Source organism: Drosophila teissieri, chromosome 3L (genome assembly GCF_016746235.2).
Source record: "Drosophila teissieri strain GT53w chromosome 3L, Prin_Dtei_1.1, whole genome shotgun sequence".
Taxonomy (NCBI): Eukaryota; Metazoa; Arthropoda; class Insecta; order Diptera; family Drosophilidae; genus Drosophila; species Drosophila teissieri.
The window spans coordinates 11,389,805-11,417,557 of record NC_053031.1 but is presented as its reverse complement, the minus strand read 5'-3'; the positions used below and the strand labels follow the sequence as shown (position 1 = coordinate 11,417,557).

General features: G+C 40.1%; 7 protein-coding genes across 9 annotated transcripts; 3 read left to right on the top strand and 4 right to left on the bottom strand.

Moving 5' to 3' along the window:
* Positions 1-5,598: 5,598 nt before the first annotated feature.
* On the bottom strand, positions 5,599-6,041 carry LOC122616024. Its single transcript, XM_043791262.1, has one exon. The coding sequence runs from the start codon at positions 5,926-5,928 to the stop codon at positions 5,728-5,730; it is 201 nt and encodes a 66-aa protein (XP_043647197.1). The 5' UTR covers positions 5,929-6,041; the 3' UTR covers positions 5,599-5,727.
* A 463-nt stretch (positions 6,042-6,504) lies between these two features.
* LOC122616022 (kelch-like protein 40b) lies at positions 6,505-7,771 on the top strand. 2 transcript variants are annotated; one of them, XM_043791261.1, is made up of 3 exons: positions 6,505-6,596; positions 6,650-7,085; positions 7,235-7,771. In XM_043791261.1, the coding sequence occupies exons 1-3, from the start codon at positions 6,586-6,588 to the stop codon at positions 7,745-7,747; spliced, it is 960 nt and encodes a 319-aa protein (XP_043647196.1). In that variant the 5' UTR covers positions 6,505-6,585; the 3' UTR covers positions 7,748-7,771. The 2 variants fall into 2 exon arrangements, with proteins under 2 accessions (XP_043647196.1, XP_043647195.1); XM_043791260.1 differs by lacking the exon at positions 6,505-6,596 and having other exon boundaries at positions 6,603-7,085.
* Positions 7,772-8,588: 817 nt separating this feature from the next.
* On the bottom strand, positions 8,589-9,998 carry LOC122617465. Its single transcript, XM_043793330.1, has 3 exons — positions 9,677-9,998; positions 9,575-9,610; positions 8,589-9,367 (listed from the first exon to the last, which is right to left on the bottom strand). The coding sequence occupies exons 1-3, from the start codon at positions 9,899-9,901 to the stop codon at positions 8,792-8,794; spliced, it is 837 nt and encodes a 278-aa protein (XP_043649265.1). The 5' UTR covers positions 9,902-9,998; the 3' UTR covers positions 8,589-8,791.
* Positions 9,999-12,284: 2,286 nt separating this feature from the next.
* Positions 12,285-13,487, top strand: LOC122617206 (alpha-ketoglutarate-dependent dioxygenase alkB homolog 7, mitochondrial-like). Its single transcript, XM_043792952.1, has 4 exons — positions 12,285-12,442; positions 12,513-12,706; positions 12,759-12,926; positions 13,006-13,487. The coding sequence occupies exons 1-4, from the start codon at positions 12,382-12,384 to the stop codon at positions 13,348-13,350; spliced, it is 768 nt and encodes a 255-aa protein (XP_043648887.1). The 5' UTR covers positions 12,285-12,381; the 3' UTR covers positions 13,351-13,487.
* Positions 13,488-16,269: 2,782 nt separating this feature from the next.
* Positions 16,270-22,980, top strand: LOC122616231 (G2/mitotic-specific cyclin-A). 2 transcript variants are annotated; one of them, XM_043791610.1, is made up of 7 exons: positions 16,270-16,932; positions 17,610-17,803; positions 17,870-18,107; positions 21,433-21,656; positions 21,710-21,914; positions 21,988-22,235; positions 22,296-22,980. In XM_043791610.1, the coding sequence occupies exons 1-7, from the start codon at positions 16,741-16,743 to the stop codon at positions 22,441-22,443; spliced, it is 1,449 nt and encodes a 482-aa protein (XP_043647545.1). In that variant the 5' UTR covers positions 16,270-16,740; the 3' UTR covers positions 22,444-22,980. The 2 variants fall into 2 exon arrangements, with proteins under 2 accessions (XP_043647545.1, XP_043647544.1); XM_043791609.1 differs by having other exon boundaries at positions 16,271-16,932; positions 17,607-17,803.
* On the bottom strand, positions 19,264-20,800 carry LOC122616232 (RIB43A-like with coiled-coils protein 2). Its single transcript, XM_043791611.1, has 2 exons — positions 20,561-20,800; positions 19,264-20,504 (listed from the first exon to the last, which is right to left on the bottom strand). Exons 1-2 carry the CDS (start codon positions 20,684-20,686, stop codon positions 19,485-19,487), a joined length of 1,146 nt encoding a protein of 381 aa, XP_043647546.1. The 5' UTR covers positions 20,687-20,800; the 3' UTR covers positions 19,264-19,484.
* On the bottom strand, positions 20,733-24,616 carry LOC122616233. Its single transcript, XM_043791612.1, has 3 exons — positions 23,742-24,616; positions 23,499-23,679; positions 20,733-20,846 (listed from the first exon to the last, which is right to left on the bottom strand). Exons 1-3 carry the CDS (start codon positions 23,753-23,755, stop codon positions 20,844-20,846), a joined length of 198 nt encoding a protein of 65 aa, XP_043647547.1. The 5' UTR covers positions 23,756-24,616; the 3' UTR covers positions 20,733-20,843.
* Positions 24,617-27,753: the final 3,137 nt, after the last annotated feature.

Genomic DNA, 27,753 nt, shown 5'->3' with positions numbered 1-27,753 from the left:
AGCAGAGGACAGGAGCTGGCGCAGATTCAGAAACCCATCCGCGTGAAGTCCGTTAATTTGCCCATCCTCTTCTGGACGCGTCCGTGCACCCGCTGCGCATCCGGCGGAGTATTGTACTAGTGTACGGCCGTAGTCCGTATGCCTCCGTTTGCCGTTCATGCATGAGCACGCCAGTTTTTTTTTGCTATTACATTGCACAGTGGGCACAAAAGCTAGTTTTGTAGTCAAAATACATGTAATACTTTTAATATAAATGTTTTATTAAATTAATAGTTAAAATGTATTTATATGTATTGCTGCATTGAAAACCCAATGTGCACCGACATAGTTTACAGATTTACACATTTAAAAAAGTAAAGAAAACCTACATTCAATGAAAGATGAATATCGTGAAGCTTACAAAGATTCAACTCGTTTTTTTCGTGTGAAAGCTGTTTTTATGAGCTAAACTTCTTACTGAAATTAGAAAACAAAACATTTAAGATTTGCCCAGTTTTTGCAACCCTCCGAACCAATGTGCCCGCTTACACTTCCGCTTTCTTCTTTTGGCAACTCGATGTCGCCTTTGGGGCTCCTTTGGAGACCGGAAAAAGGCAACATTTTCGATTCGATTCGATTCGATGCGATGCGATTCGATTCTTTTTGCCAATTGCCCGAGACTGTGTCCTGTCGGCGAATATGACGAATAGGTTACGTACGTGACGGCGACGTTACTCATACGCACCGTGGGTCGCTCCAGACATCTCAGCGTTCAACCCACGTTCGCGAAATATTTTGAACTCAGCTCTCTGGGCGATATTTGTTTTTCGCTTTTGCATATTTTGCGGGCAATTTGGGTAAAAGGATTTCCGCACTCTGCGACGCCGTCTTCAGTTTGCGGCTTTTCCTTTTTCCCTTAGCTCGGCACACATTTTCCTCGCCGCCTCGGCAAATCGCTCACGTAAAATATGCATGCGTTTCCTCGGCGGTTTTCTCTCTCAAGTGCCTGCAATTCAATTACATTTCGATTGATTTTCGTGTTTGGCCCCGAATCGAGGCGAAACCTCTCGGTTTTGTTGAGCAGGTTGCGTGTTTCTGGGGGCGATTTACGAGCGTGAACCGATATTTTCCACAAGTGAGGTTTGCCTTGCTGGAAAACCCATCCGGTTCATTTTGTTTAGGAACCACTTTTTGGTAGATATATAGTCTTTAAATAGGTCTCTCCAGCTAAAAGAATGACATATTACTTGTGTTTGTTTCCTTTAGCGTTCAATTAGTCAATAAAAATCTTAGCAATCACATCTTTCGCTTTTGTAATGGCACTTGGCGCGACAGCTTAAATATAAAGCTGAAATCAGTGATACCCAGAAAATGCTGAAACAGCCACTGAAATTGTGCAGATACACAGATGCAGATACGCCAACAAAAGTACAAAGTATATGTATATATATTTGGCTACTCACTTATGTTGGTTTTTGCAGATTGCTCCCTTTAAGCAAATAAAAAAAGTGGGCACCATGCCGAAAACAAATAAAATTAAATGGGAAATGGGGAATCGAAAATCCAAGTTGGCTCGAGAGCGGGTCAATAGTGCAAAGGCCAAAGGCAAATCCATAAAAGAAATGAAACGCGATTTTGTGCGCTTTTCACATTCGAATATTGCAGGTATTTAGAATTATCCATATAATCGAACCACAAATGAGCAGGCCTAATAATTTGTGCTGAGCATCACAGAATGCCTTTCCTTTCAGTTGAATTTATGTATTTTAATCAATTTCCCTTGCTGTGGCAGTAAAATGTCGTAGACTTGTGCATCTGAATTGATGCCTCAATTATTCGAATGGCGGTGGCACACGTTTAATGGGTTTTCGAGCAGTAAATAGGGGAAAACACACAAGACAAACTCCTCTGTATCCTGGCTCATTATCGGAATCAATTAAATTCAGATGTATTTTTCAGATGTATCGTTAGCACGCCCAAGGCCCAAGGCCATGTCAGCACATCCACGGGACTCGGCGAGAGTCCTCCAAAATACGCCCACGGGACCCATACGAGTACACCTTCAAAATGGCCCAACATCAATCCCAATCGCGGCATGTATGTATCTACCCATGTATGTACCTTGCGAACTTCGTTTGTCTTCCATCCTTGGGTGAAACATTTGAAGAGAAGGTGGGGCCTTTGGGGGCAGTTTGCTGCCGACACAGATATAGAACGACAATATGGACGTATGCAACTAAAATCCACATTCGGCTTGTACCCGAGATACCCAATGTACAAATGTACATTTTTATTGGATGCATCTTTCAGTTCCTAGTTATATTTTTATGCAGTACTATCATGATTATGAAAACAAGAAGGGATAAATGGTACAAAATTTCACATTGGCTTATTGGGTTCACATTTATATATTTGCTTAGAATATTACCATGTTTACTATGCCATAGTCATTGTGAGATTTGACTGCTTGAAGGTCTGGAACAAGCACAATGTAAAGGACGATTCAAAACTGAAAGGAAGCTGCAGCTGACAGTCAAAGGACTCGGAAGGGCAGAAAGGACAGTCATAAGATTATTTTTACTAGTGACCCGATGACCGTAAAAATGAACGCCCGCAGCAGCAACTCGAGCAGTCGAGTCTGCGGTCGAAAGTACTCGCTCATGCGGAGCGGACATCCTGCAACGGATCTGGAGTCCCGAGTCCTGGCTGTCCACCAATTTGCTTTGTTGTCGCCGCCCGTCTGCCGTTTTATGAACTGCAAACTTGTCATCCGCCGTCACCCCTTTTTTCTGAACCCTCCCACATTTCGGTATCTTCAGGGCGATGATATCAACGAGGCTGTGATCATAAAATTTTACGGGCTGCTTTGGATTGCACGGCGGTTTCGCCTCGAGTGTCATATATTGTTGAACACTTGAAATTAATGCGCGATTGACACCTTCAAAGCACTTTAAGATGACGGCGGAAATTACAAGATTCAACACTTCATGTGGTTGTCTTGGGACATCAACTTAAACCCATGCTTGATATATGTACATAGTCCTAAACCTATTGGTATTGACGTGGGTTTGACAACAAAGTCTAAACGGCAAAAGCAGATTTTTGAAGCCTATTTCTGCATTTTGCATTTCTGCATTATAACCAAGCTAACGAGAGATTCTCTATCCTGAATTGAGAACACTTATTGGTACACATATCAATTTTATTGTTGCTTCTTCCAATAATTGATTTGTAATATAATTACACCGAAGTAATTGGCTTCTATGATAATAATAATAAAATAATATGAATAGTTGCCTTTTATACGCCACCAGCTGACCTACCGGTTGACTGACCTGGTGCCAGTACCTCGGATCTCATGCGCTCCACGCTTATGCCCTCCAAATGGACATCCATGGACGTTGGCATGGCCTCCACTTCTGCTCTGATTCCCTGATTTGGTGGAGCTTTTGATTTGATGTATATGGTCTCGCCACTCAGTGGATCATCGATGGACTTGACAATAGAACTTAGAACTTCAGACACATTGCGTATACGCACGGGTGGTTTCTCGTCGCCTGCATCTGCATCGGGTTGCGGTGGCTCCTCAGCGATTTGTCGAGTCATCTTGGAAAATCTTGAGTAAATCTCGTACTGGCTGTGATCGAAGGTTTTGCCATGCCGGTTGTACTGCTTTACAGTTTGCCTTCGTAGCTTTTTGCGATCCGCAAGCTCCCGGGTAGTGACACCCACGGCCACCAGGGCAATGTGACTTTCGCTGTGCTCCAGATGGAAACCATCGCTCTGGCAGCTACTGATCACAGCCCGCACCACCTCGTTGCAATCCACTCGGCGCCGGAGCAGACCAGTCAGTCCGGTGGCAATCTTTTGGATATTTGGCGGATCAAATACCGCCCTGGCGAGCGGAGTCAGCAGAATTTTCTGCCGCGGATTGTGATACAGCGGCAAGAGGGAACAGATCTTCGAAACTGCCAGTAGGCCCGCCTGTTTCACAGTCATGTATAGCTTGCCGCCTCCAAGGCGTGGCTGTCCGCTGATCGGTTTGTGGAATGTGTAAGTATAAATATAGACACTGGCACCACCATGGAAAACCAGACGCCACATCTGATCCCTGCCACTCAGTTTCAGCTGCCGCATCTTGGGGCACAGCTCAAATAACACTCGATTCGCAAATTCGAGGCTCTCGCTCTTATTAGTTCCGTGGTCAACTCGAAAGTCTGGACATATCTCGGCAAAGGTATCGCACAGCATCTTGAAGTTGAATTCGCTGGCACGTTTTCGGGATTCGCTGGTCATTATTTCTTGTAAGTGAAGCAAAACGATATCAAAAAATGTACTGTTTGTAAGCACACAGAAATACAGAAATTCGAAATACAAATCTACACTCTTATGTACGTTCACATATGGAACCCCTTTTGGTAAGGAGACTCTGTACATAAGTGTTTGTAAACAATTGAAAACTGCCGATATCCGCGGAAACGTTTTCTTCGGCTGGAAATAGAATTGCAACTGAATGGACTACGAGCTCAACGAAATTTGATATCTGATCGAAATAAGGGGTCCCCCTATTCCGATAAATGTGACTACACAGAGAGAAATACTTCATACAAAGAAACGCTTGCGAAACAATCTTACGATTGCTTTCTAAGTTTTTACGCAAAGTTAATTAACTATGCATATTTTTGTTTAAATAAAGTTCTTTTTAATGCTTACAGATGATAAATATTTGTGGCAAAGAGCTTTTTCAATTTAAAAAATGGTTCAGTTTCTGACAGTTTTCCAAAAAAAATGCATCTTAAATGAAATTCGCTGCCGATGAGAATAAAATGTAATCGAGCCCCTCAGATTTTGCCAACCTGCCGGAGGATACACATTTATGTGGTTATAACATGGCGACAGAAGGGACGAGGCTGCTTTTCACCTCCGAATTTAATGAGCTTTCACGGCACGTGATTATTAGGCGAACGGGCGTACGTGTGCGATTCTTTACTGAAAGTTAGCATCCCAAACCAACCCATCGCATCGCATCCCATCCTTTTGCAACCGGTTACAGGTGCTGACAATTTCGCAGCTCCACGGATCCACGGATCCACGGCAGGAAAAGTGTTTTCCTTCGCCGCACTCACATCCACATGGGCGCACCGCTGTAGCCACATGGGCGCTATTTCGTAGTCGTGGTTCTTCCAGCAATCCACCCACATCTTCACATATATTTAACATTTTTCCCCGCTCCTTTTAGGGCGTAACATAAACAATTTTTCGCGACGCTGAAAAACTTTTAACTCGCTCTGTCCGTACATTTTCTTCTGAATCTGCTTCTGCCCACCTCCACCTCCCAAAATATATGTACTATCCAGGTAGGAAAATGTATACAGACTTTCCTTGCTACAGCGAGTAATTTGAGATGCATGAAGACGAGGAACAGTCTGTAAAAATAGCTTTAAAATAATAGATAAATATTGCCAATTTGAACGAAGACTTTTCCTTCCAGTTATGAATATTTACCTATTTTCCTAATGATTGTTGATTCTGCCTTGAAGTAAGGTCATTATTCAGGTTATTATATATATATATATATATATATATTTTTGGTTAGAAGTTAATTGAATAACTAACAAATTAGTGGTAAGAATTAGTAACTGACACGACCAGTTTATTATAAATTATCGTTCAAGAGATTAAATTCACATAAATCTGAAATATGTTAATGCATTTGAAATTTGGCGCATAACGCATGCTAAGATCCTTTTAGTGCCTTCGTCTCGGCTTATACGACTTGTGGCCATGTTTTCCGTCTCCAATATTTTCGTGCGCAATGGCGAGCTCGGTTTGCGAATTGATCACCGCCGTTAGTTCATCGACGATCTCGTCCAGGGTGAGCGGATGTCCATTGGCCACCATAACGGCCAGGATGAGGGGCGCCAAGATGTCGTTGTGGCAGCCGTCCATTGCGCTTCCTTCGCCCGCAGTATTGGAAATTTTCTAAAAATACAACACGAGAGCTCAATTTGGAATATTCGATCTCTGTGCTCATGCAAATTTATGACATCTCGGCTGACATGCCCATCGGGAGCTACTTTGGATATACATACATACATACATAGCTTATCGGGTTTTTCCTATGGAGCTGTGGAGCTGTGCAGTTCTTGGGTGGGGAATTTCAATTGGAAAAGTGTCACTTGTCAGTTGGTCACAGTCCATTGTGTTTCACCCTTTGTTGCTGCCCTCGCTACCCATGCTGTGCATTTTTGTCTGCGATACATCAATACGCCGGAATAGGAAGGTCGATGGCGTTGTGGGTGGGTATGTATATACATAGATGCAGATACAATTCGTATGCAAATTGGTCGCAAGTCGAAGACCGTCAGTTGATAATAAATAAACAAGAGAGAACGCTATAGTCGAGTTCCCCGACTATCAGATACCCGTTATTTTATATAATTCATATATTCCAAAATGTTTCTGGCATATCGATAGAAATTGGGGAAAATAAATACTTTTTATATAGCTATAGATAAGGTAACACTGTAACTATCGATAAGATAGGGTACTCGATATACCGACACCGCCAACGATCGAGAAAGCGCTGCTCAAATAGAATCTAAAATGGATAAGTGGTCAGTTTATTAAATTAAATTATGATTTTTCCACATGCCATCTCCAATTCCAGGCTACAACCAGAGTTTGCCAAACTCTTGGAGAACAAGAAATTCACCGATTGTCATATTGAGGTGGAGAAGGAATCCTTTGAATGCCACAAAGTTATTTTGGCCAGTGCATCGGAGTTCTTCGAGCGCATGTTCCTCAGTGATTTCAAGGAGTCCCAATCGGGAAAATTTGTCCTAACTGATGTCCAGCCAGGAACATTTGCCCATTTCCTCCATTATGTGTACACCTACGATGCAAAAGCTCTTGAAAAGCACACCTGCTCGATGGTAATGGAGCTCCTCAAATGCGGCTCCACCTGGCTCGTGGAGTCTCTCGTCTCCGACTGCGTGCAGATCATGAAGATGAAAATGCGCGTACTGGATATCACCGATCTTGTCGAAGTTTTCCAGAACGCTCACGACATAGTACATGAGGAGCTCATCAATGATTGCGTTTACGTGAGTCAACGATTTTTGTTTAATATGCCCTAAAACCAGATAAGAACGTAACTCACAGTTGCCTTATTTGTATTTAAAGTGAATGCACTAGATCTCTAAAATTATATTGACTTGATTGGAGTATATAATAGTTAATGATTTTTTTTTAGAACATAAGGAACCGCTTTTCCCAAAAAATGAATTGCTACGAAATACTGTTCCTAACTTCAGATGTCTTCGAGCAGTACCTCATTATCACCGAGGGGTATTTGCCTCAGATCGAGAGGTTCAAAATGATCCAGACTTACCTAACCGTGAATGGGTTAATAGGCAATGGGGTGGTCAATGGTGTTGTTGGTCAAGTGGAACTTCCGGAAACTACCAATAAAGACGGCGGACAAATAGAGAAGAAAGAAGATGAATCTAATGATGAAGATGACTCTGATTCTAATGGTAAACCCCTAACTTGCATTGAGATTCTTAATACAAACGAGAGGGAAACTCATGAAGTGGCCATCCCAGAAGAGCCAAAGGACAAAATCATACACCAAGAATATGTAAAAACTCTAGTGGGCCATATAAACTTCGGTAACATGTCGAACAAAGATTTTTACAGTGTAGTTGGCAAGTCTGCTTTGTTGAACGACAAGGAAAAATACGAATATCTCTACCTAACCAAATAAACCAATATACAAATGTATTTAAAAGATGGTTTACAATTACTCTACTTCTATTATTACATATATTGCATTTACATATATTGTATTTACATATATATAAAGAATATTCTCCATCGTCAGGACACTTTATGTATAACATAGATGCTAAGGACATCTATATACATATATATTATCATTTCATTTTAAATAAAGATTAGCCATCATAAATGGAAGCATATGAAGAGAAAGGGTTTCATTTTATATACGTTTCTGTCAGATATTTTATCTGCCAACTTAACTTAATAAAACGACTGAGGATGTATACCATTTTACTGTACGAGTAAAGGGTATAAAAAAAATTGAGACGACCACCAGTAGCCACTTACGCGCACATATGCAAATGAGCGGCGGATATGACGCCAACGCCCACATCCAGACACAAGCGCATTCTTCAGCTTAGCCCATTTCATTTGGATATTACACAAGCGGAACTCCAGGACAAGGACTGGTCTTCCTGATCTGTGGAGATTTATTTCACATCGCCTAGATTGCACTTATCAACACGTTTTCAGATTCGACATGGACAAGTTCAGAGTGTTCCTCATGATTGCTGCTCCTGCTAAGTGCTGAAATGACAGAAACTGAAATGAACGTAGGCGGTTTCAGAAACCTATTCGGAAGGACAAAGCTATCCATTTATACAACTACAACTGCAATATTGCATTGAAAGTTTTTTATTTAATGTCTTGTTTAGTCAACATTTAACAATCGTATTAATAAAATAAAGTTTTCTTTGGTGATACAAGTAAATATTTAATTTGAAGAGAATTTTTTGTAAAACACATATAAATGTATTACGGATTAAATTTAAAAATCCCTTCGCTATATTTTAACCTTTATAGTTATGAGATTCAATCATTGTTTATAATTCTATGCTTACCCTAATTATTATACTAGACATACTAACGTACTCTAAACCTTTATAAATTATACAAACATAAGCTTTCTTATAAAAATCTTTGGAAATCGGAACAGAAACAGAAGTTCCCATTTGATAAGGGCCGGAAATTATTTAGTTTTCTCAGTTGGCTTAGGCTTACGCTTCTGGAGCAAAACCATTGATAACTTGAGCCGTTTATACTCTGCGTGCGAGCAGAGACCCACGGCATGCAAAATGGAATCCGTGGTGAATTCGGCCCGGTCATATTCTTTGCTTCTCTCCGCTGGCTTACAATTGGCACGAGCGCGACTCAAAGCTGCCTGTAGATTGAGACGGCTTTTTCTCACATCCAAGTTGGTGTGTGAGGGCGAAAGTGGATTTGATTCCACAATAGGCGGCATCTCAACAGTGGGCTCTATTCCTTCTATTATGAAATACTTTCTAATCAACTGGCCCTCGTTGGGTCGCTCCATTACGAAACACGGCTTGAGGGCAATATTCGGGTTAACGATGAGTGGAATTATAGCTGCACTGACAATGTCCTTGATAACCATTTTGTTCGGCTTAACGTCCTGCTCCGTGAAAGCTGAGCAGAAACGATCTATGTCGTCTTGAAGGCGGAGCACCAAGTAGTTGCATTCAGCGTTTAGTTCGTAGAGCATCTCCTCCAGTTCGTTGATGTACTTGTCCTTGATAATGGGATCCTGTAAGTCGCATAATAACATACATTTTATTATATTTCATATACTAACTAGTATGTAAAATAGTTCCATTCAAACATAAACAAATTGCTACAGCTTTTAAGCTTATTGTATGCATAATGCTAGTAGATTGCGGACTAAAGGATGCAAATATAGCTAGAATTATACATAGCTTGTTCATATGGAACGTGCATTAAATTTTTTACTCACAGCATCCGCCTGTTGCGCGAAAACACTGACGATTGTCTGCAAGAATAGAGAGGATATGAGGTTAAATAGATATATACATTTAGATAATGGGTATCCACATACCTGGTGGATCTCCAGATGAGTTTTGATTGCCCGTTGGCAGTAGGCAATATCGTTGACCAATTTTTCCGGCATTTTGTAGAACTTTCGCAAATAATGTTCGAAGAATCTTTGAACATGCATGTCCTTGCTCGGCATGGATTTGGCATTTTGCATCTTCACCAGAAACTCTTTGATGATCTCGTAGCGCTCCTTTGGCGTGAAATCGTTGAAATTAATGTCCTCCATTTCGAATGTTGTTTTATGTTTTGAATGTTACAATATATCTTGTTTGTTTCGATGCCAGAAAATGCCGCTTTCTGATTTAAAAGAGTGCCCAGAGTCGCCCAAAGTGTAGATTTGAGAATAGCCAAAAAATAACAGCTACACAGTGGCAACCCTGTGATTTCGATATAAAATAAATCGATATGTACTTGATCTTTCGCTTATCGAATTTACATCGATATCACTTTTTGGGCAAGATTTAAACGATCAATAACGTAATTAGATACTGTATTGAACAACGAGGCAGTGCATTTTGGGTACTGGTAATTAATGGGTAGCCCCAATTTACGACCCAGCACAGCTGTCAATTCAGGCTCAATGTTCTGTTTTGGCAGTAAATATGATTGATAGTATTGGCGGCGGCTGAGCTCTGTTCAACCATGTGCGTAAATAAATTAATTACTCTTTAATTATTCGCATATTGATTTCCGAATGGCAGCGGAAACGTGCCCAACTGCGACACAGTGTCCATTACAATTCAGCATTGCAGTGAAAAACTAAAGAGATCGAAAATAAGCGAATAATTTAATAGTGATTCCTCTTCGACTTCAGCTCTCTTCTGGAATATTGATTTGATATCAAGTTAGCCGAAGTGATTTTGGATCTGTCTTGCACAGCTATCAGTGCTATGCAACTGCCAACTCTGGTATTTGCTCTGTTTTGCGATATCCTCTGGAAACTTTAAAGCTCTTTGGCCCGGCGCAAAACTTTCGACCACAAAAGGGCCTGCCGCAGGAGCCCCATAATCCTCAAAAGGCTTTCTCATTGCCAAAGCAACCGGAATACGCAGCAAGTCTTGGCCAAAACAGACACAGATGAAATCCCATCATAAGCTCTGCCTCGACCAAATCTAAACTTCGCTTGCAGCACAAGCAGATTTTGAGGCTATGCCTTTGACATTTCTTGTTGTCCGTGGAAACAAGGATGTTTTTTTTTAAGTGGAGTGAGCTGAGATTGACTTCTTTTTCAAAGGGCTCGTCAACAAAAAAATCATGAATATGTAATTACATTTTATTCTTTATTCTTATTGCGACACAATCGGGATCCTTTCATAGTTTTATTATGACTTGTTTACTAAACTCCATTCAGGTATGTTACCATATAAAATATAGCAATATTTGCGACCATTTTGGCCTTTCAATTAAAATTTTTAATAATTCCCGCCAAAGTACGCACCCAAATTAATTTTGTATATTGTCATCTTATGTGCATATGTATATGTATATCGCATGGCTGATAATAAAAGTTGTAAACGAAGCACTTCACGTACTTCAGGCGAAATGGAAGTCCGTGTAACTGATGACTCCTGGATGCCAGGCCATATTCATCCTGCGACTTCAAAGGATGGGCGTGGGCAACAATAGATGGTCCCAGGATACAACAATAGTCGTTGCGATGGCTAAGGAGGCACTTTTCGGGGGCGAAAAAAATGAAGGGACCACAAAGCAGAAAAGGGACAATAGCACCTAATGGTGCGTTGTGGTGTCGGTGGTGTTGGTGGTGTTGGTGGTGTTGGTGGTGTTGCTGCTGTTTGGTTAGTGGTGCTGCTGGGCTGGTGGGTGGATGCTGCCGGTGGTTCCAGTGGTTCCGGCCGGAACAGTGGCCATGCCAGTGGCGGTGCCATCGACGGTGTCCCTCATTTATCATTTACACACCAACGCACGGGAAAACAGTCCGAACACGGCCAAATGATGGGTTGCCTCTCGCTGCCGGGGATAGAAAATCCTCGGTGGAAATTCCATTAACGCTTTATGTCGGCCATGCGGCACATCGGCCCGTCATTTGCATTGATTAAATCACTTTGCGGTCGGTTCGGCAAATGGTTGGAAAATCCCCACCAACTTTCTGCTCAGTTGTTGCGCTGCCCCAATTTTTATGCACTTCTGCTGGGATTGCCTCAAAAATTGCCATCTTTATTCGACTTTGCGCCCAAAATCTTCCAGCCACGTTGTGTATCCATATTTCCGATCAATTTCCCAAGTTTCTGACGGCAATTTAAATTTTGGTTCTTGATTTTGTTGTGCTACAGCGAAAGGTGAGAAATGTACTTGAGTGGGAAAGTACAATCTTTTACCTTTCTGTTTTTTTGCTTTTCTTTTTATTGTTTTTCAATTTACTGCTCGGCTCTTTTCAAATTGCGAACTTAATGGGTGAAGACGCTTCCTTCTTACCTATTACAGCATTTTTACGGTAATCCCTGAATCGTTGCATTTTAACTTGATAAGTATGGCAGTAGGATCTTATCTTTCTCGATACGTATTTTTTAAACGCGATAGCTGGTTAAGTTGTTTCCAACTCTTATCGATCGTTAAACTGTCGATAAAAAAGTGACTACTAATAACAGTCGACCGGGTGGCAACGCCAGGACAATATCAATCAGCTGTTTGAAGGTTGTTTATTTTCAATTTGCACGTAACTTTCAAAACAATCAAATTCCTTTGGAAATGATTATACAGAATAGAAGTCGGCTTATAGGGCAGATTTTGAGACGGTGCCATCAACAAGGTAAGAGAAAATATGGTTTTCACATATGTGCTCCCAATTTAAAGTGTCTTTGTAATTGAACGTAATCAAGCGGTTGAAAAGAACGCTAGGAAAGACAATTTAACAGCATACTTTGGAAAATGGCCCGAAACGGAGCAAAAGGAATTTCGCCAGCATATGCGCATTATCGCGGATTTCATTAGTGAGCCAGAGGAACAGCAGCTTCACGAGGAAATCGAACCCTATATGAGCCGCCTGCGCTACGAGTTCGATCACTGGGACGATGTGGGATAAGATCACAAAAATGTGTACATGGATGATAACACCCATCTTGCAGGCCATTCACGGTTTTCGGGAGACGGAGCGCAAGAAGTGGTTCCCCAAAAACAGAGAGGTCCTGGAGCGTGTGCGCCAAGTCGCCTTCGATGGAGCAATTATGCCCTATGTCCACATCCTGGATCTTGCGCCCGATGGCGTTATCAAGCCGCATGTGGATAGCACGCGAGTAAGTCCGAAATTACAGTGATTGAAAGCAGCAGTAAGATTTTGTAGCCAAATCGCCAATCGTTTTGTCATCCTTTTAGTACTGCGGCAACACAATCTCTGGGATCAGCTTACTTAGCGACAGTGTGATGCGACTTGTGCGCACGGATGAGCAGCGGTACCAACAGCAATCATCGGGAACTGCAACGCAACCGACATCCCAGGGGTCAGAGCCCGATGCAGCTTATCGCCATCAGCCGGAGGCGCCTCTGAAGAACAACTTCTACGCTGACATCCTGCTGCCCCGCCGCTCCTTGTACATAATGAGCCACACGGCTCGCTACAACTTCACGCACGAGATACTATCCAAGGAGCACTCCCAGTTTCGGGGTACGCTGGTGCCAAAGACGCGTCGCATTTCCATCATTTGCCGCAACGAACCCTAAGCGGGGTATATACATATGTACATATATTTCGCTGCGAATGAATTTTGGTGCTGTTGAAATCTTGTAAATGAAGAATCAATTATTATTTACTGCAGTTACAAACGATAATTCTTGTTAAATAAAGTTGGTTAGAGTTGTACATAGATTAACATATAATGTATAACTGAAACCAATGATAATATGACCTAAACCTACACAAGAGATGTACCACTGTGTTTGTTTACCAACTAGTTTAAAACGAATTGTGTGTGAACAGAACGTTTTCTTTTGACTGTCGAATGTTCTACGTGCAATGCTAAAACACCATCAAACATGGAGTAAAGTCGATGAGAGTGAGAAGTGTATCTTTGATTAAAAGTTAAGAGCTTAAATAACAACAAATCAGCGCTAGTGGCCTTTGCTTGCACAGCTCTTGGCGCCATTTAGTCCATTTGTTTGCTTATTAGAGGTCTTGGCTTGGCTTGTTTGCGTAGAAGATTGAAGACATCCTGGAAAATCCCGACGCATATATAAAATACAGGACGTGATTTTGGGCGGACGAAAGGAACACTTTACGATTTGCAAATGATGTCACAAATTTATACGAAACTCTGTAGTTGGCTGGGTGTTTCACTTATAGGTGTGTTTGTAATAAAAACTTTTTGTGGTTTTAAATTCTGGCTAGGCGCGAAATCGATGGTTCGGTTCAAAAGCTCGCTGTTAGTTTCTCTTTCGCTGTTACAAGGCGATCCACAAGACTGTTAGGCTTGTGTTCCACCAGGCGAAACTCTGCCTGTTATGTTTATGTTAAAAGGCAATTCTCTGTAGTGAATGGGAAAAATGTTAACACGTTGCTTAAAGGGTATACCCGGTTTGCTGAACAGTATGTAACATGTAGAAGAAATTTCGGATTGTTGAGTAAATCGGCTCTCTTGTTTTAAAGTGACTTTAAATAGCCGGTTCACAAAAACTACAATTTGGAGTACAATTCTTAAGAACTCAAAATCAAATACGTATTTTGAAAACATATTAATGCCGAGATTTTTACAATTTTTGCACACGTTGATTTAGATAACAAATTCGTATAAGCTGCAGCCTTATAGGTTGAATGGAATTTAGTTATTGAGTTTTAGTTATTACTTAATATTTCGAACAATAAAGGCAGTGAAAAGTGCAATTTCCCCGGCTCAAGCAAATCTTATTTACGCAATTTTCGTATACGACTGCTGGGCGGTTTCTTGCTACCTGGTCCCCAGGACTTCAAGATCGCAAAGGTCAGCATTTGTGTGCAAGAACAGAATATTTGTTGGCTCACATGTGAGTGTTGGTAGCTCATTGTGTCCGTGGTTCTTTGAGATTGCAACTGGGTTATTTTCTAGGGTGGCAGTTGCAAAATATCTCGTGCAAAACAATGAAAATCCGATACACCTTTTCCTTATTATCTCAGGACGGCGCAGCTGCTGTAGAAAGTCCATTTTTAGTGCCACAAAATGTTCGTCTATATATACATAATGCCCAAAGATATTCATATTGGTTATATAAAAGTGCATTAAGTCGAAATTATTTAAGGATCTTAAGATTTATTTTAGTTATGGTTGTAAATATGAAAGCCGCGGTATACCAAAAAAGGATTAAAAGAAGAATGTAAGAGCCATGGTTCTATATAACGATTGCAATCAAAGACTTCCCTATAAAAAATGCACATGAGGGCATTCTAGGATTAGGGCACTCAGGATGCATATAATACATATTTATTTATTTAACATATTTTTATTACTTAAGGTCCTTCGACATTTAAAACAGGATAAAGTACTTGCTATAATTCTAAACCAATTCATATTTTTCATGTTTGCTATAGAATGTTATGAACTTTATATTTGTATTTTTTATTAAATAGCTAACATAGCTAACATATGTACATAGCTAGGCTACAATTGGAAATACCCTTGCAAGACTATTTTCCTATTTCGTTATATCTAAATATATGTATATGTTTTGTAAAAGTCACCCAAATTAATATATACATATACTTCCGTTTCTACATTAACCTATTTTTTATATAAATGGGGAGCATTTCTAGACGGGCTCAAAATCCTGGCAAGTGGAGTTATGAAATTGTTTAGCGTAATCAAAACGTAACCAAAAGTTTCGCGAAACTTTTTTGGGTGTCCCCACTAAAAGGGTGAACTGGCAGCCAAATAATAACAATAATAATCGCAATAACCGAAATAAAGCTCTGAAAAAAGTTAATTATGGAGTTGCTGCCCCTTATTTGGGGACTGCCTCCTAAACGCTGAGATTGTTGTTATTTGTGTACTTTCTGTTGCTTGCAGTTGATATTTTGTGTTCCAAACTTCGAGTAGCCACTTTGTTCGCAAGGACTTTTAAAAGGGGGATGGCTTTTTTCGCCTTTGTTTTGTTTCTGGGACAGAGCGAAATGTTGATGGCTCTTTTTTCGACTCACCTGCTACTTTTATTTTTTGAGCAATTCGAGACTGGTTTCTCCCATTGCTTTGTGCCTAATGTTCCTTGACTTTGGCCATTTTGTTACTCGTATTCAGGAATGTTTTCAAGGTTTTTTATTGCGTCATTTAACTAAATATGTGACTTTGTTAATATTGCAAAAAAGTTTTATCCTCATCAAAACATATTTTATAATTAAATAAAATTTGTTTTCTATTTGACTTTATAACCTCAGAACAAAATAAATATGCAGTTTAAACTGGCACACATTTATGCAATAATATGTTAGAACTAAGAATTAAAATAAATAAAAAATATAAGCAATGGGCACTTTTAAATTTCGCGCCCTGCTGGAGTTGCCAACGATCGTGTGCATCCTAAAATAAACTAACTTCTGACACGTATGGCCCCACTGGAGGCAAACGTCGATAGACGCCACGACCAATCGATAGCTGGACAGTACCATCTCTAACATTTACGACGTGTTGACCGGGAAAAAATCAAAAGAAGCCAGCAATTGCTTTTAAACCGCGAAGCGCTGAACAAGTACGGAGTTTGTAAAACAGTTAATATTTTTAGCAAGGTCCGTGCAAGCGTAGCCAAACAAGGAAACTAATTCCAACGCTGCCGTGACACAAACTTCTGTACGAAATTGAAAGTCAAATGAATTCTGTACAAAACTGTGTGTGTGCGTGTAATTCAAGCGTCAATTTGTCGATGATAAAATTTGCCTGCGCTTAATGTACACATGTGTGTGTCTTCGTTGAGCATATGAGCCTGTGACTGTGTGCGTATCGGTGTGAGCGTCGAGCATAAGAAAGCAGCACAAAACAACAGCAATAACAACACCAGGAAGACAACGACGCTTAGCGAAAGAGCGCAGGAAAGGAAAGAGCAGAATCGGAATCCATTTTACAAGGCGAAGAAAGGAGTAGAAGAGACCACGCGATGGCCAGTTTCCAGATCCACCAAGACATGAGCAACAAGGAGAATCCGGGCATTAAGATCCCGGCCGGAGTGAAGAACGCCAAGCAGCCGCTGGCCGTAATTGGAAAATCGGAGAAGAATGCGCTTGCGCCGCGGGCCAATTTCGCCGTACTCAATGGCAACAACAATGTGCCGCGTCCGTCCGGGAAAGTTGTAAGTACCGTTGTCGATTTCCCGTACCTCTACGTATAATTCCAATGCAGCTGCTTTATTTTATGGTGTTGGTGGTGGGATGCTCACACCACTGCGCCCGTGCGCATGTGTGAGTGCGCCTAGTGGTGGTGGTTTTCTCTCCCTTACCCCTCCCCTTCCTACCCTTCTATTCCATCCTTTTCACATATTTTTTTTACATTACTCTTTTAAAATAACCCATGTACTTACTAGCGCCTAACCTAGAAACTAAACTAAACTAACCTAGAAAATAGGGCAGGCCTTGCAATTGCGCGCCTTTTTGAAGTTTCGCAACAACAATGCGGCGAAACAAGAAGAGAACAAAAGCAATTGCGATTGCTAACGCACACATGCACATAAGTGCATACCCATACGCGGGCAATTCGGGAAGCCAGGGAAAGGCGCGCAACTAAAAAGTAGGATCGTTTCAGGAGGAAAATAATTTGAAATATACTATCTTATTTTACCTGCTGTATTAAAGCTATGTAAAAAAGGGATATCATTTATATTATATCATGTATAGTGAATCACACTTTTTGAAATTTTCGTAACTGCAATATTACTTGACTCAATGAAGAAGACTGTAGTTAATCATATAAGTTGACCATATTTATCATATATATCATTTGGTAATCCTGGTCTCCTGCTCCTTTCAGCAGGTCTTCCGTGACGTAAGAAACCACAATGCCGATGAGAATGTGGAGTACGCAGCCAAGAAATCGAATGTGGTGCCCGTGGTGGAGCAATTCAAGACCTTCTCCGTGTACGAGGACAACAATGATACCCAGGTGGCACCACCCGGAAAATCCCTGGCCTCCCTAGCCGACAAAGAGAACCAACATGCCGTGAAATTGTAAGTTTCCATCGATCTATTGGCAAACCGCAAGCAAACTTTTGATTTTCATTTCACTCCATCCAGCGATGCCGGGCAAAAGGAGTTCGTGGACTACGATCTGGATTCAACGCCCATGTCCGTGACTGATATTCAGTCGCCCATGTCCGTGGACCGCTCCATTCTCGGTGTCATCGGTGGCACTGAAACGGGGGCCACGCCAAGTGGACGAGTCAAGGAGCTGCCGCCGCGCAACGATCGTCAGCGGTTCTTGGAAGTGGTTCAGTACCAGATGGACATCTTGGAATACTTCCGGGAGAGCGAGGTAAGTCCGGTGAAATCCACTTGCATTAGCTGCACTATGAAAATTTAAGATTACTTGTGCACACAAATAATTCCTAGTCACTTAGTCTTATCTTTACAGAATATCTAAAATTGATAACTTTTTGTATGTCGAGTCTTGCTTGATAATCTGAGAGCGCATCGCAGACATCGTTTCTGTCATAAAAGGGAGTTTTTCCCCCAAGGTATCTTGGGTTTTCAATGTCTTGCCTCTTACTTGTCCATGTGCATTGTATCTTTTTGTGCAGAGGCAGGCAGACGCAATTTCACAAGGGAAGTCGGACCTTGCCGCACCCTAATGTGGCATTCCCTTCACGCAACGCTGCCTCTTTCTGGGTTCATGGGCTCACTTCTCTCCGCTCGCCCATGTTCGGCACATGTTTATGTTTGTTGGGCGGGAAACGAAGCGCTCGCCTGCGTCTCATCCTTTGTCGTTGTTGTTGTTGACTCTTACATCTTCTTTTCTTTCCATAGTCGTAGAACACTCGGTACAGATGGAATTCGTCTTGCAGCCAATTGCTTGGGTTATAATTTTGTTTGAAGTTGACCAGTTTATTTCTTAGGAAAGCACAGATGTCATTTATTTTGCTTTCGGTGCATTTATTTGCATGGTTTGGGTCGTGGAAATTAATCGAAATAATTTTTACTTTTTGACAAATTCAGATTTAGTAGATTTTAATTTATTGCAATTTTACTTACAAAATTACTAGAATACCTAACCTAAAAAATAAAAAAAGGAAAAAAACTAAAAAGAAGAAAAAAATAGTTTAAAAAAAGGGAGAAAAAAAACTAAAAAGAAAAATTGAAAAATGAAAACAAAAAAAGAGGAAAAGACGAAAAAAACAATTTTAAAAATAAAAAAAAACAATTTAAAAAAATGAAAAAAAAAAAAACAATTTAAAAAAATGAAAAAAAAAAAAACAATTTAAAAAAGAAAAGAAAAAAAAACAATTTAAAAAAAGGAAAAAACTAAAGCATAAAAAAAAAATTTATGAAAAAAAAATAAACAACAATAATTTAAAAAAAATACAAACAAAATATTAATGAAAAATCAATAATCAAAGAACAAAAAAAAATACAATAGCAAATGATAGACAAATGGTGATATTTCAGATTTTCAGATGTACGCAAATATAGGATTTGGTTTTTGTAGTTTTTAATTATTTGAAATTCTTTGTTTCCAACATGAACGTTATAATTTCGCCGTCGATTCCAAACAAAAATAAAATAGTATTTTTAAACTAGTACATGTTCTAGACGCGGGTGGAAAGCTGCTGCACAATAAAGTGAGGCAGTTTTCTAATCGCATCCAGCTCATTGTACTCGAATCGTCTTAGTTGGAAACTGCCATACAATCCCACTAACGCGAGTTCTTGTTGAACTGATCGTAAAAGTCATCCGAGACGGAATTAGTTAAGCCGACAAGTGCTTCCTTGCGTTGCCGATCCTGCTCCACAGCCAACTTGGAATTCGCCCGCATAAGCTCATCGAATTCCTCCTTACGTCGGCGATCATCCTCGATCTGGTGAAGGACCAAGGTGCGGTCCATATTGATGGCGTATTGCTCCCACTGTTTGTCCATCATCTGGGCCTCCGTCTTGCGCTGAATGGCCAAACGTAGCTGTTGCTCTTGTCCCAGGCGGAACACGCGAAGTTCTTCCGGCGTCATGCCGCGATACATGAAGGCAATCTTCTTGTTTGGATCGGTGCGCGATTGTGCCACATCCGGATTTTCAGTGAGCATGTCGCTAGAAAGCATATTATAGATCTCAGCCATGTCATCCTCATATTTTTCACGCTTTTCCCTTTCGCGGTCCAATTGCTTTTGCTTGGCCATGTTGATGTTGAACTGACGCACTCGCTGGATCACTTGGTTTCGCATCTGGTGATCAGACTTGGCCATCTCCTGCAGATGCTTGTCTCTGCAACCAACGTTGTCCATCAGCAGATTATCGGCCTGCCTCCGAGCATCCTCCGCCTTCTTACGCTCCTGCACTTGCTGATCCAACCACGCTCTTTGCTGCTCCCGCTGCCGCAGCTTCCGGTCAGAGTTGTACAGGTCCTCGCCCTGAAAGATTTGGGCACTGGACACGCCCAGGGAAATGTCATTGTCGGCGACTCTGGTTGGACGTGCCTTCTTCAAGAAATTCGGATCGTTAAGGTCGAACTCGCGGCGCTGTTCCTTGCGCTGATAGCGGCAGCGATAATAGTTAAGATCCGAGTCCACCACACGCTGTTTCTTCTCCAACTCCTTTTCCTGGGCCAGGATCAGACGCTTCTGCAACTGCTCCTGTTCCTCAAATTTCTTGTCGCACTCCATCTGGGCGGTTCGCTGCTTCTTTTTCTCAAGTATTTGGCGATCCAACATTTCGAGGTCGAGCTGTGAAATGGAATATTCGACCATGAAGTTCACCCAGTCTGCAGAATCATACTTACCCCGTAGAGACGCTGCTTGGCATTAAAGATGCGCCGCTTCCGCTCATCTTCGTACTGCTCCCGTTTCTGCAGCTTCATCGCCTCGTCGAGGTCCTGCTTGGTGCATATTCCGATTTTGAGCGTCATCGTGCCGGAGTTATACAAAATATTCAACTGTATTCAAGTTCGATATGTCTGTCTCCTCCTGTTTGTAAAATATGGATATTTTGCCTGAGTTCCGGTTGACTTTGTTTGCTCGGTTGCTGGGTGCTTTGTTTATTGTTTGCCTCTACTAAATAACACATTACTGAAATATTTGCATGGGGGTTACAACTTTAACAGGTTTATTAAATTTCTCAGTATAAATCAAATGATTATACGCATCCAATTACATATATTCATGCCGATTGATAACTAAATGGTCAAAAACCGTTTCCTCATCTTTGCAGTTCGTGGCGCTTGACGATTCCAATAATCGTAAAAGCGACCATTAAATAAACACCTAATGTACATATTGCCCATATAGGTGTTTTGGCAAAGACTTATGTTGAAACTGGGAATTTCGATGCGACTCACGTACTACGAAATAACCAATAAACAAATAAAAATTGGTTGACTCCGTCCCACAGCTTTTGCATGCCTCTTCTCCAATGGTATTCGCTTGAGTTGACTGAGCGGTTTTTGTTCCCGTGAAATTTGTACGTTTTTGACACCCTTCTAAAATAAAGCCGAACTGTTAGTATCGAGATCAGCGTGTAGAAAACGGCGATAAGCATTAGCAATATGTTTGCGAATTGGGTTAACGATTTTGTATGCTAACCAAAAGTGGCTGTATCCATAACTTGTTAAACCAACTAATCTAATCGGTATAATCATTTGTTTCAATCTTTCAGAAGAAACATCGCCCCAAGCCACTTTATATGCGCAGACAGAAGGACATCAGCCACAATATGCGCTCCATCCTGATAGACTGGCTGGTTGAGGTTTCCGAGGAGTACAAACTAGACACAGAGACGCTGTATCTCTCAGTCTTTTATCTAGATCGATTTTTGAGTCAAATGGCGGTGGTGCGCTCCAAGTTGCAGCTGGTGGGCACGGCAGCTATGTATATTGCCGCGTAAGTAGTCTTTGTCCGGTAATGAAGGTGTATTTATGTGAGTTTCTGTTCAGGAAATACGAGGAAATTTATCCCCCAGAGGTGGGTGAGTTCGTGTTCCTCACCGACGACAGCTACACCAAGGCGCAGGTGCTACGCATGGAGCAAGTTATCCTGAAGATTCTCTCCTTCGATCTGTGCACACCGACTGCTTACGTCTTCATCAACACCTATGCTGTACTTTGCGACATGCCTGAGAAGCTGAAGTTCATGACCCTGGTAGGCTATTGGCAATACAAAAAAAAAAAAGAAATCTGAATGTTTACTAACTTTATATTTATTGACTTGACAGTATATTTCTGAGCTATCCCTAATGGAGGGAGAAACGTACTTGCAATATTTGCCATCACTTATGTCATCCGCCTCAGTCGCATTGGCGCGTCACATTCTGGGCATGGATGTGTGGACGCCACAGCTGGAGGAGATCACGACTTACAAGCTGGAGGACCTAAAAACAGTCGTATTGCATCTGTGCCACACCCACAAATCGGCAAAGGAGCTCAACACGCAGGCCATGCGGGAAAAGTACAATAGAGACACGTAAGTAGCAAAAACTGCATTGCGAATGCGCCCGTGTTTACCTAATGTTTTCCTCAACAGTTACAAGAAGGTGGCTATGATAGAATCAGTTGATATGAGCAAGGACGACTTTGATCAGCTCTGTGAGGCTTACAATGACAAGCAGAAAGAGGAGCACCAGCCGGATATTAATACTAAATCGAACGTGAATTTGTTTTATAAGTTTTAAGTGTTTTGAGCCTCTGCCATGGTCAAATTGTATATTAGTTTAGTGTTTCATGTAACATTATGTAGTTTCAGTTGTAAGTGTACACATGCATAAATTGTAGTTCGGTCGTATAAGAGCTCCGCATTGGTTGGCCTGTTGGCAAGCTCCCGTTGCACGTGCCGGACAATTTTACATGTGAGCCATATAAAAGATAAGTTCCCAAAATATACGCATAATTTGCGCTCTACAACATCCGCGTCTGTCCACGGTGGGAGCTTGTCACGCCAGTGAGCAGTAGGAACTACGGCAGTCTTAGAAACCGACGAGCTAATAGGAAAAGAGGAAGCCACCGGACAGCGAACATATTTTATATTTCAAACTCTGTATTTTAAGTATGTATATTTTCGTGTTTATAAATTGAACCGTACTAACGTATACAATGTGTCTACAGCAGAAACAGCTAGCTTCGAGAATTATTTTACCATATTTATATATTAATATTTAGTCCATGAATGTTCTGTGAACTACAAAACAAATATATATATCATTTTTACAAAACACACAAACTATCACCCAGCCAGCGCCACAAGGAATAAAAAATCACTTAGCCGCAGGATAGCCAATCGACCTAGAATGGCAGCCGTAAACTCTTATTCAATTTAATCTTATACGCTTACTAAATGTTTACTAAACTTAGTCTAAACTATTTTGCGCATTGAAACATAAATAGAGCGCTGCCCAAATGGATACAGCCAGATAATGGGCTATACTCTAACATAACTCTTAGATCTATACTAACTACCCGAATTAATTTGATAATACCATTGACGAGTGGTTTGTGCTCGCGAGCTGAATATTCGCTAAATATTCAACATAAAGTATTCAATAAATCTTTGAAAAAGGCAAGCAAAAGGCGTGGTTATACCATCATTTATGGGGTGGGTACAAATAAAATAGCAGCGGTTTGCTGACCCATATTCCCACGCCCACAAAAAAAAAATGCCACGCTCATACTTTAAATTTTTTGTTTATTTTTTTCGGTTCACGAAATTGAGCCCGAATCGTAGAATGCTCACCTCTAGCTCCTCCCTGCTCTGGACCTGGTCAAACAGCGCCTTCTGCATTTGTAAAAATGCCGCAGAGGGGGAGGAAATGGCGGGATCCGCTGGGGTGCTGCTGGGGGGCAGCATGCTTATTTCCGCAAAAACAGCGGACAGCTCCTGCTTCGCATCCTCCACGGGTGTGCTTGCGCGTTGCCTGGAAACCCGAAATATAAAATAATTATTTTACATTAATAATTAACACTAAAATTCACTTACCTTGATTGATCCATGGATAAATTGATGGTGGAATGCGGGCTTAGAATACAGAATACCAAAAATCAAATTTATATACCCTTTCAAAAAGTATACATCTACATATATGTACATATATTTATAAAAATAGCTTGGATTGTCAATTAATTAGCTACTAATTTGCCTAGGACAGCTCTATGTTATAGTCGTCGGGCTTTGATAGATTTTCGAAATTAAAACCAAATGTATATATGGTTAAACAAACTCTACCTGTTACATACCTTTCCACCAATCTACTATACCCTCATACTCTACGAGTAACGGAAGTATATAGAAGTGGAAAAGGAGAATGAAAGGAGAAAGAGGGTAATAAAAAGACCACCACTAATCTTAAAAGAGAATCGGTTCGAATAACAGTTATGTGTTTCCACATTAACAAAGCGGTAATAATAATTAATGGTTTTAAAAATGTTTTGGGGTTTACCAAATATTCGGGGCTCGAACTGGCACAAGCCAGTGTTATTATTAGAATAATTATTTTTGTTATTGATTTTATGAATTTATTTTATTGTTTATTGACAATGTTATTATCAAATTAAGTCGACTAGTTAGTATAGACCTAAGAGTTATATTAAAGTATAGTCATCATCTGGCTGTATGCATTAGAGCAACGCTTTATTTATGCTTAAATGGGCAAGCTAATTTAGACTAAGTTTAGTAAACATTTAGTAGACGTATAAGATTAAATTTATATAAGAATAATTTAATAGTTCGATTGGAACTATTGCGCCTGAGTGAGTCTTTTGTAAAAATGATGTACATATAAACTTATTTATTTTGCAGTTCACAGAACATTCATGGACTAAATAGTTATATATGTATACATATGTATATACGTTAGTATGGTTTAATTTATAGACACGAAATAAACAAATATACTGACGAGTGCCTTGAGATCCAAATCCGAATAATTAGTATATTTTTCGTATTCCAAAAATGTTTGTGAAATAATTTTTTATTTGTAAACTGTATATAATTGTAAATACTAAATAACTAAATATCGATAGAATTAATTGAATAGATTTAAGAATGAACGATAGTATCATCGATATATCGAATGTAGATAAGTGATCGAGGAGCAAGAAGAAAGGACTTTGGATCGAGAAGTTGAAGGAGAAACATCGTTAATAAAGAATATATAAAATTGTTACAAAAATCAGGTGTGGGGTATATCCCAAAACAGTTATAATAAAGCAAGACTACGATGGAATATAGTGTTATTCTAAAAAAATCAAAAACTGAGTTAATTGACATTTTAAAAGCAAACGAAGTTTATTTTGGCGAAGACGCGACTTTAGTTCAACTGCGCAACGCCGTTAAGAGTGTAATGGCCGAGAATAAAAATAAAACCATAGCGTCAAACCTAGTGAAAACCATAGAGGCAGATGAAGAACCAACTAATGTGACGATTCCTAAAAGTGAAATTAAGACGATTGGCGGTGGCAACGAGAATGTGCACGAGGATTCTGATGAAATTAAAATTTACGAGAAGTCAATAACTGTAACCGGTGACAGTGGCAGCATGCACAGGGAAGAAAGAGACAGCCATAGTGTAGCGCCAAGCGGCAGCGTGGATGATGAAATACCTGGAAAAGATGATGAAATAACTACGAGAAATGAGGCAATAAGAAAGAATGAAATGCTAAACGAGAAAAAGCATGATTTATCAAGAGAGGCTGAATATGTACAGTTAGAGATGCAGCATTTAAACAACTTGGAAAACTTGTACCTAGCTCGTATGCGTGTTGCTGAACTGGAAGCAGATTTTAAGTTAATGGAAGGAGGAGCAAGAACCGTGAGAAATGACGTCATTGGGATGAAAGACATAGAAGCCTTGATTAATTGTTTTTCGGGAGATGATGGCTACCCGATACGGCGTTGGATAAATGACTTTGAGCATATAATGAACACGTATGACGTACCAGATCAACGCCGTTGGATATTTGCTAGGCGTATGTTAAGCGGATCAGCAAAAGCTCAAATGATCAATGTGAACCCTTTAACATGGAATACCCTATGCAAGGAGCTGCTGGCGATTTTTGAACAAAAAGTGACAGCGTGGGACGTGATTAAACAGCTTGAAGCGAGACAAAAATTTCCTGATGAAAGTACATTGCACTATTACATCGCTATGTGTGGCATTTCGAAGCAAGCAACGCTAGCGGATTCTGATGTAATTCGTGCAATTGTGAGTGGGCTCCAAGACAAAACAGGAGCTGCCACTTCTTTAGCCTTTTGTGAATCGTTGGATGAATTGCGCAAGAAGATAACTATATATGATAAAGTAAAGATATCTGATCAACGGGTGGCTGCTGCAAACGTGGATAGTTCGAGTAATGTAAAAATGATTAAATCAACAAACCTTCAGCAACGACCTACAGCTGTGCGTTGTTACAATTGCCGAAAATTGGGGCATATAATGAGCGAGTGCAGACGCCCAAAGAGACCTGAAGGTGCCTGCTTCAACTGCTACAGCCAGGACCACAAATACCAGGACTGCCCGAGGAAGAGGGGCGTCACTACCGTAGCAGCCATGCAAGATGGGGAACTGTCGGACACTGATGACCTGGCAGCGGTTCAATCGGTTAAGTTATGATTTCTTTATGGTGAAGAGAGGTGTATTACTGTTGTAAGTTTATTTGACACAGGAAGTCCAGTAAGCTTTATTCAAAAATCTTTAGTTCCAAGTAATGTTAAATTAAAATCTCAAAGAAGTAAATACCATGGAATAGGTGGACAACAAATATTAATTTTTGCAAAAATTGAATGCAGTGTATATTTTCATAAAAAAGCTTATAAAGTTAGTTTATTAGTTGTAGAAGACACATTATTACCATTACCTACCTTACTAGGGCGAGATTCACTTAAAATAATGGAAGTCCAATTAGTACATAAGAAACAGATAAATGCGGAATATAATTTTTCAAATAAAAATATTAATAACGACAGTAATAACAAGTTTTCTGCATCTCTTTTCACCAGTAAATATATAACCCATTACAATAAGAAAACTAATATAAATAATTCTAGTTGTTTAAGTAAAAATAAGTTGAATAACCAAAAACTAAATAATCAAAAGGATATAAATAGTTACCAACAAAGTAATCAATTCGAAATAGAACAATTTTTTAGTAACTATGCAGGATATATTGAAGAAGAGTTAAAGGAACTAATTAGTGTAGGAAACGGATTCGGAAAAGATTATGAAGAAAAATGTAGTGAAATAGTAAAAACTCATTATTTAAGTAAAAATTTAGATTATAAAAAAGCTCCTATATATCAGATGACTATTAGAGTTACAGATACTACACCCTTTCATTGTTCACCTAGGCGTTTGTCATACTATGAAAAAGAGAAAGTAGGTGAAATAATTGATGATCTTCTTAAGAAAAATGTTATTAGAAAAAGTAAATCTCCTTATGCATCTCCCATAGTTTTGATTAAAAAGAAATCTGGTGAACTTAGAATGTGCGTAGATTATAGAGGACTTAATAAGCGAATAGTTAAAGATAATTTCCCATTACCGTTAATTGAAGATTGCTTAGAGTACTTAGAAGGCAAGATATGTTTTTCAATAATGGATTTTAAGAGTGGCTTCCACCAAATAGGCGTAGATTCACAGAGTGTACCGTTTACCTCATTTGTAACACCCCATGGGCAATATGAATATTTAAGAATGCCATTTGGCTTAAAAAATGGATCAGCTATTTTTCAAAGATTTATTACAAAAGTATTAGTGGACTTTCCACTTAATGAAGAACAACTAGGAGCTTTTAAATCGTTGAAAACCGTATTATCGAATCCTCCAGTATTGGCTATCTTTAACCCTAATCGTGAGACTGAACTTCATACAGATGCTAGCTCGCATGGCTTTGGAGCCGTCCTTATGCAGAGACAAGATGATGGCAAGATGCATCCAGTATCGTTTTATTCAGGTAAAACTAATGCAGCTGAGTCTAGGTATCATAGTTTTGAA

Excerpts from the sequence above, each read along its gene's own strand:
- LOC122616024 (XM_043791262.1), bottom strand. The coding sequence starts at position 5,928 with ATGGACGGCTGCCACAACGACATCTTGGCGCCCCTCATCCTGGCCGTT.
- LOC122616232 (XM_043791611.1), bottom strand. The coding sequence starts at position 20,686 with ATGACGCTCAAAATCGGAATATGCACCAAGCAGGACCTCGACGAGGCG. Across the intron at positions 20,505-20,560 it reads CCAAGCAGCGTCTCTACGGG|CTCGACCTCGAAATGTTGGA; the intron begins GTAAGTATGATT and ends TCCATTTCACAG.
- LOC122616231 (XM_043791609.1), top strand. The coding sequence starts at position 16,741 with ATGGCCAGTTTCCAGATCCACCAAGACATGAGCAACAAGGAGAATCCG. Across the intron at positions 16,933-17,606 it reads CGCGTCCGTCCGGGAAAGTT|CAGGTCTTCCGTGACGTAAG; the intron begins GTAAGTACCGTT and ends TGCTCCTTTCAG. Across the intron at positions 21,657-21,709 it reads GCAGCTATGTATATTGCCGC|GAAATACGAGGAAATTTATC; the intron begins GTAAGTAGTCTT and ends GTTTCTGTTCAG.
- LOC122617206 (XM_043792952.1), top strand. The coding sequence starts at position 12,382 with ATGATTATACAGAATAGAAGTCGGCTTATAGGGCAGATTTTGAGACGG. Across the intron at positions 12,443-12,512 it reads GAGACGGTGCCATCAACAAG|CGGTTGAAAAGAACGCTAGG; the intron begins GTAAGAGAAAAT and ends AACGTAATCAAG. Across the intron at positions 12,707-12,758 it reads AGTTCGATCACTGGGACGAT|GCCATTCACGGTTTTCGGGA; the intron begins GTGGGATAAGAT and ends CCCATCTTGCAG.
- LOC122617465 (XM_043793330.1), bottom strand. The coding sequence starts at position 9,901 with ATGGAGGACATTAATTTCAACGATTTCACGCCAAAGGAGCGCTACGAG. Across the intron at positions 9,611-9,676 it reads CTCATCTGGAGATCCACCAG|ACAATCGTCAGTGTTTTCGC; the intron begins GTATGTGGATAC and ends CTATTCTTGCAG. Across the intron at positions 9,368-9,574 it reads TCGCGCAACAGGCGGATGCT|GATCCCATTATCAAGGACAA; the intron begins GTGAGTAAAAAA and ends TGCGACTTACAG.
- LOC122616022 (XM_043791260.1), top strand. The coding sequence starts at position 6,618 with ATGATTTTTCCACATGCCATCTCCAATTCCAGGCTACAACCAGAGTTT. Across the intron at positions 7,086-7,234 it reads TCATCAATGATTGCGTTTAC|AACATAAGGAACCGCTTTTC; the intron begins GTGAGTCAACGA and ends ATTTTTTTTTAG.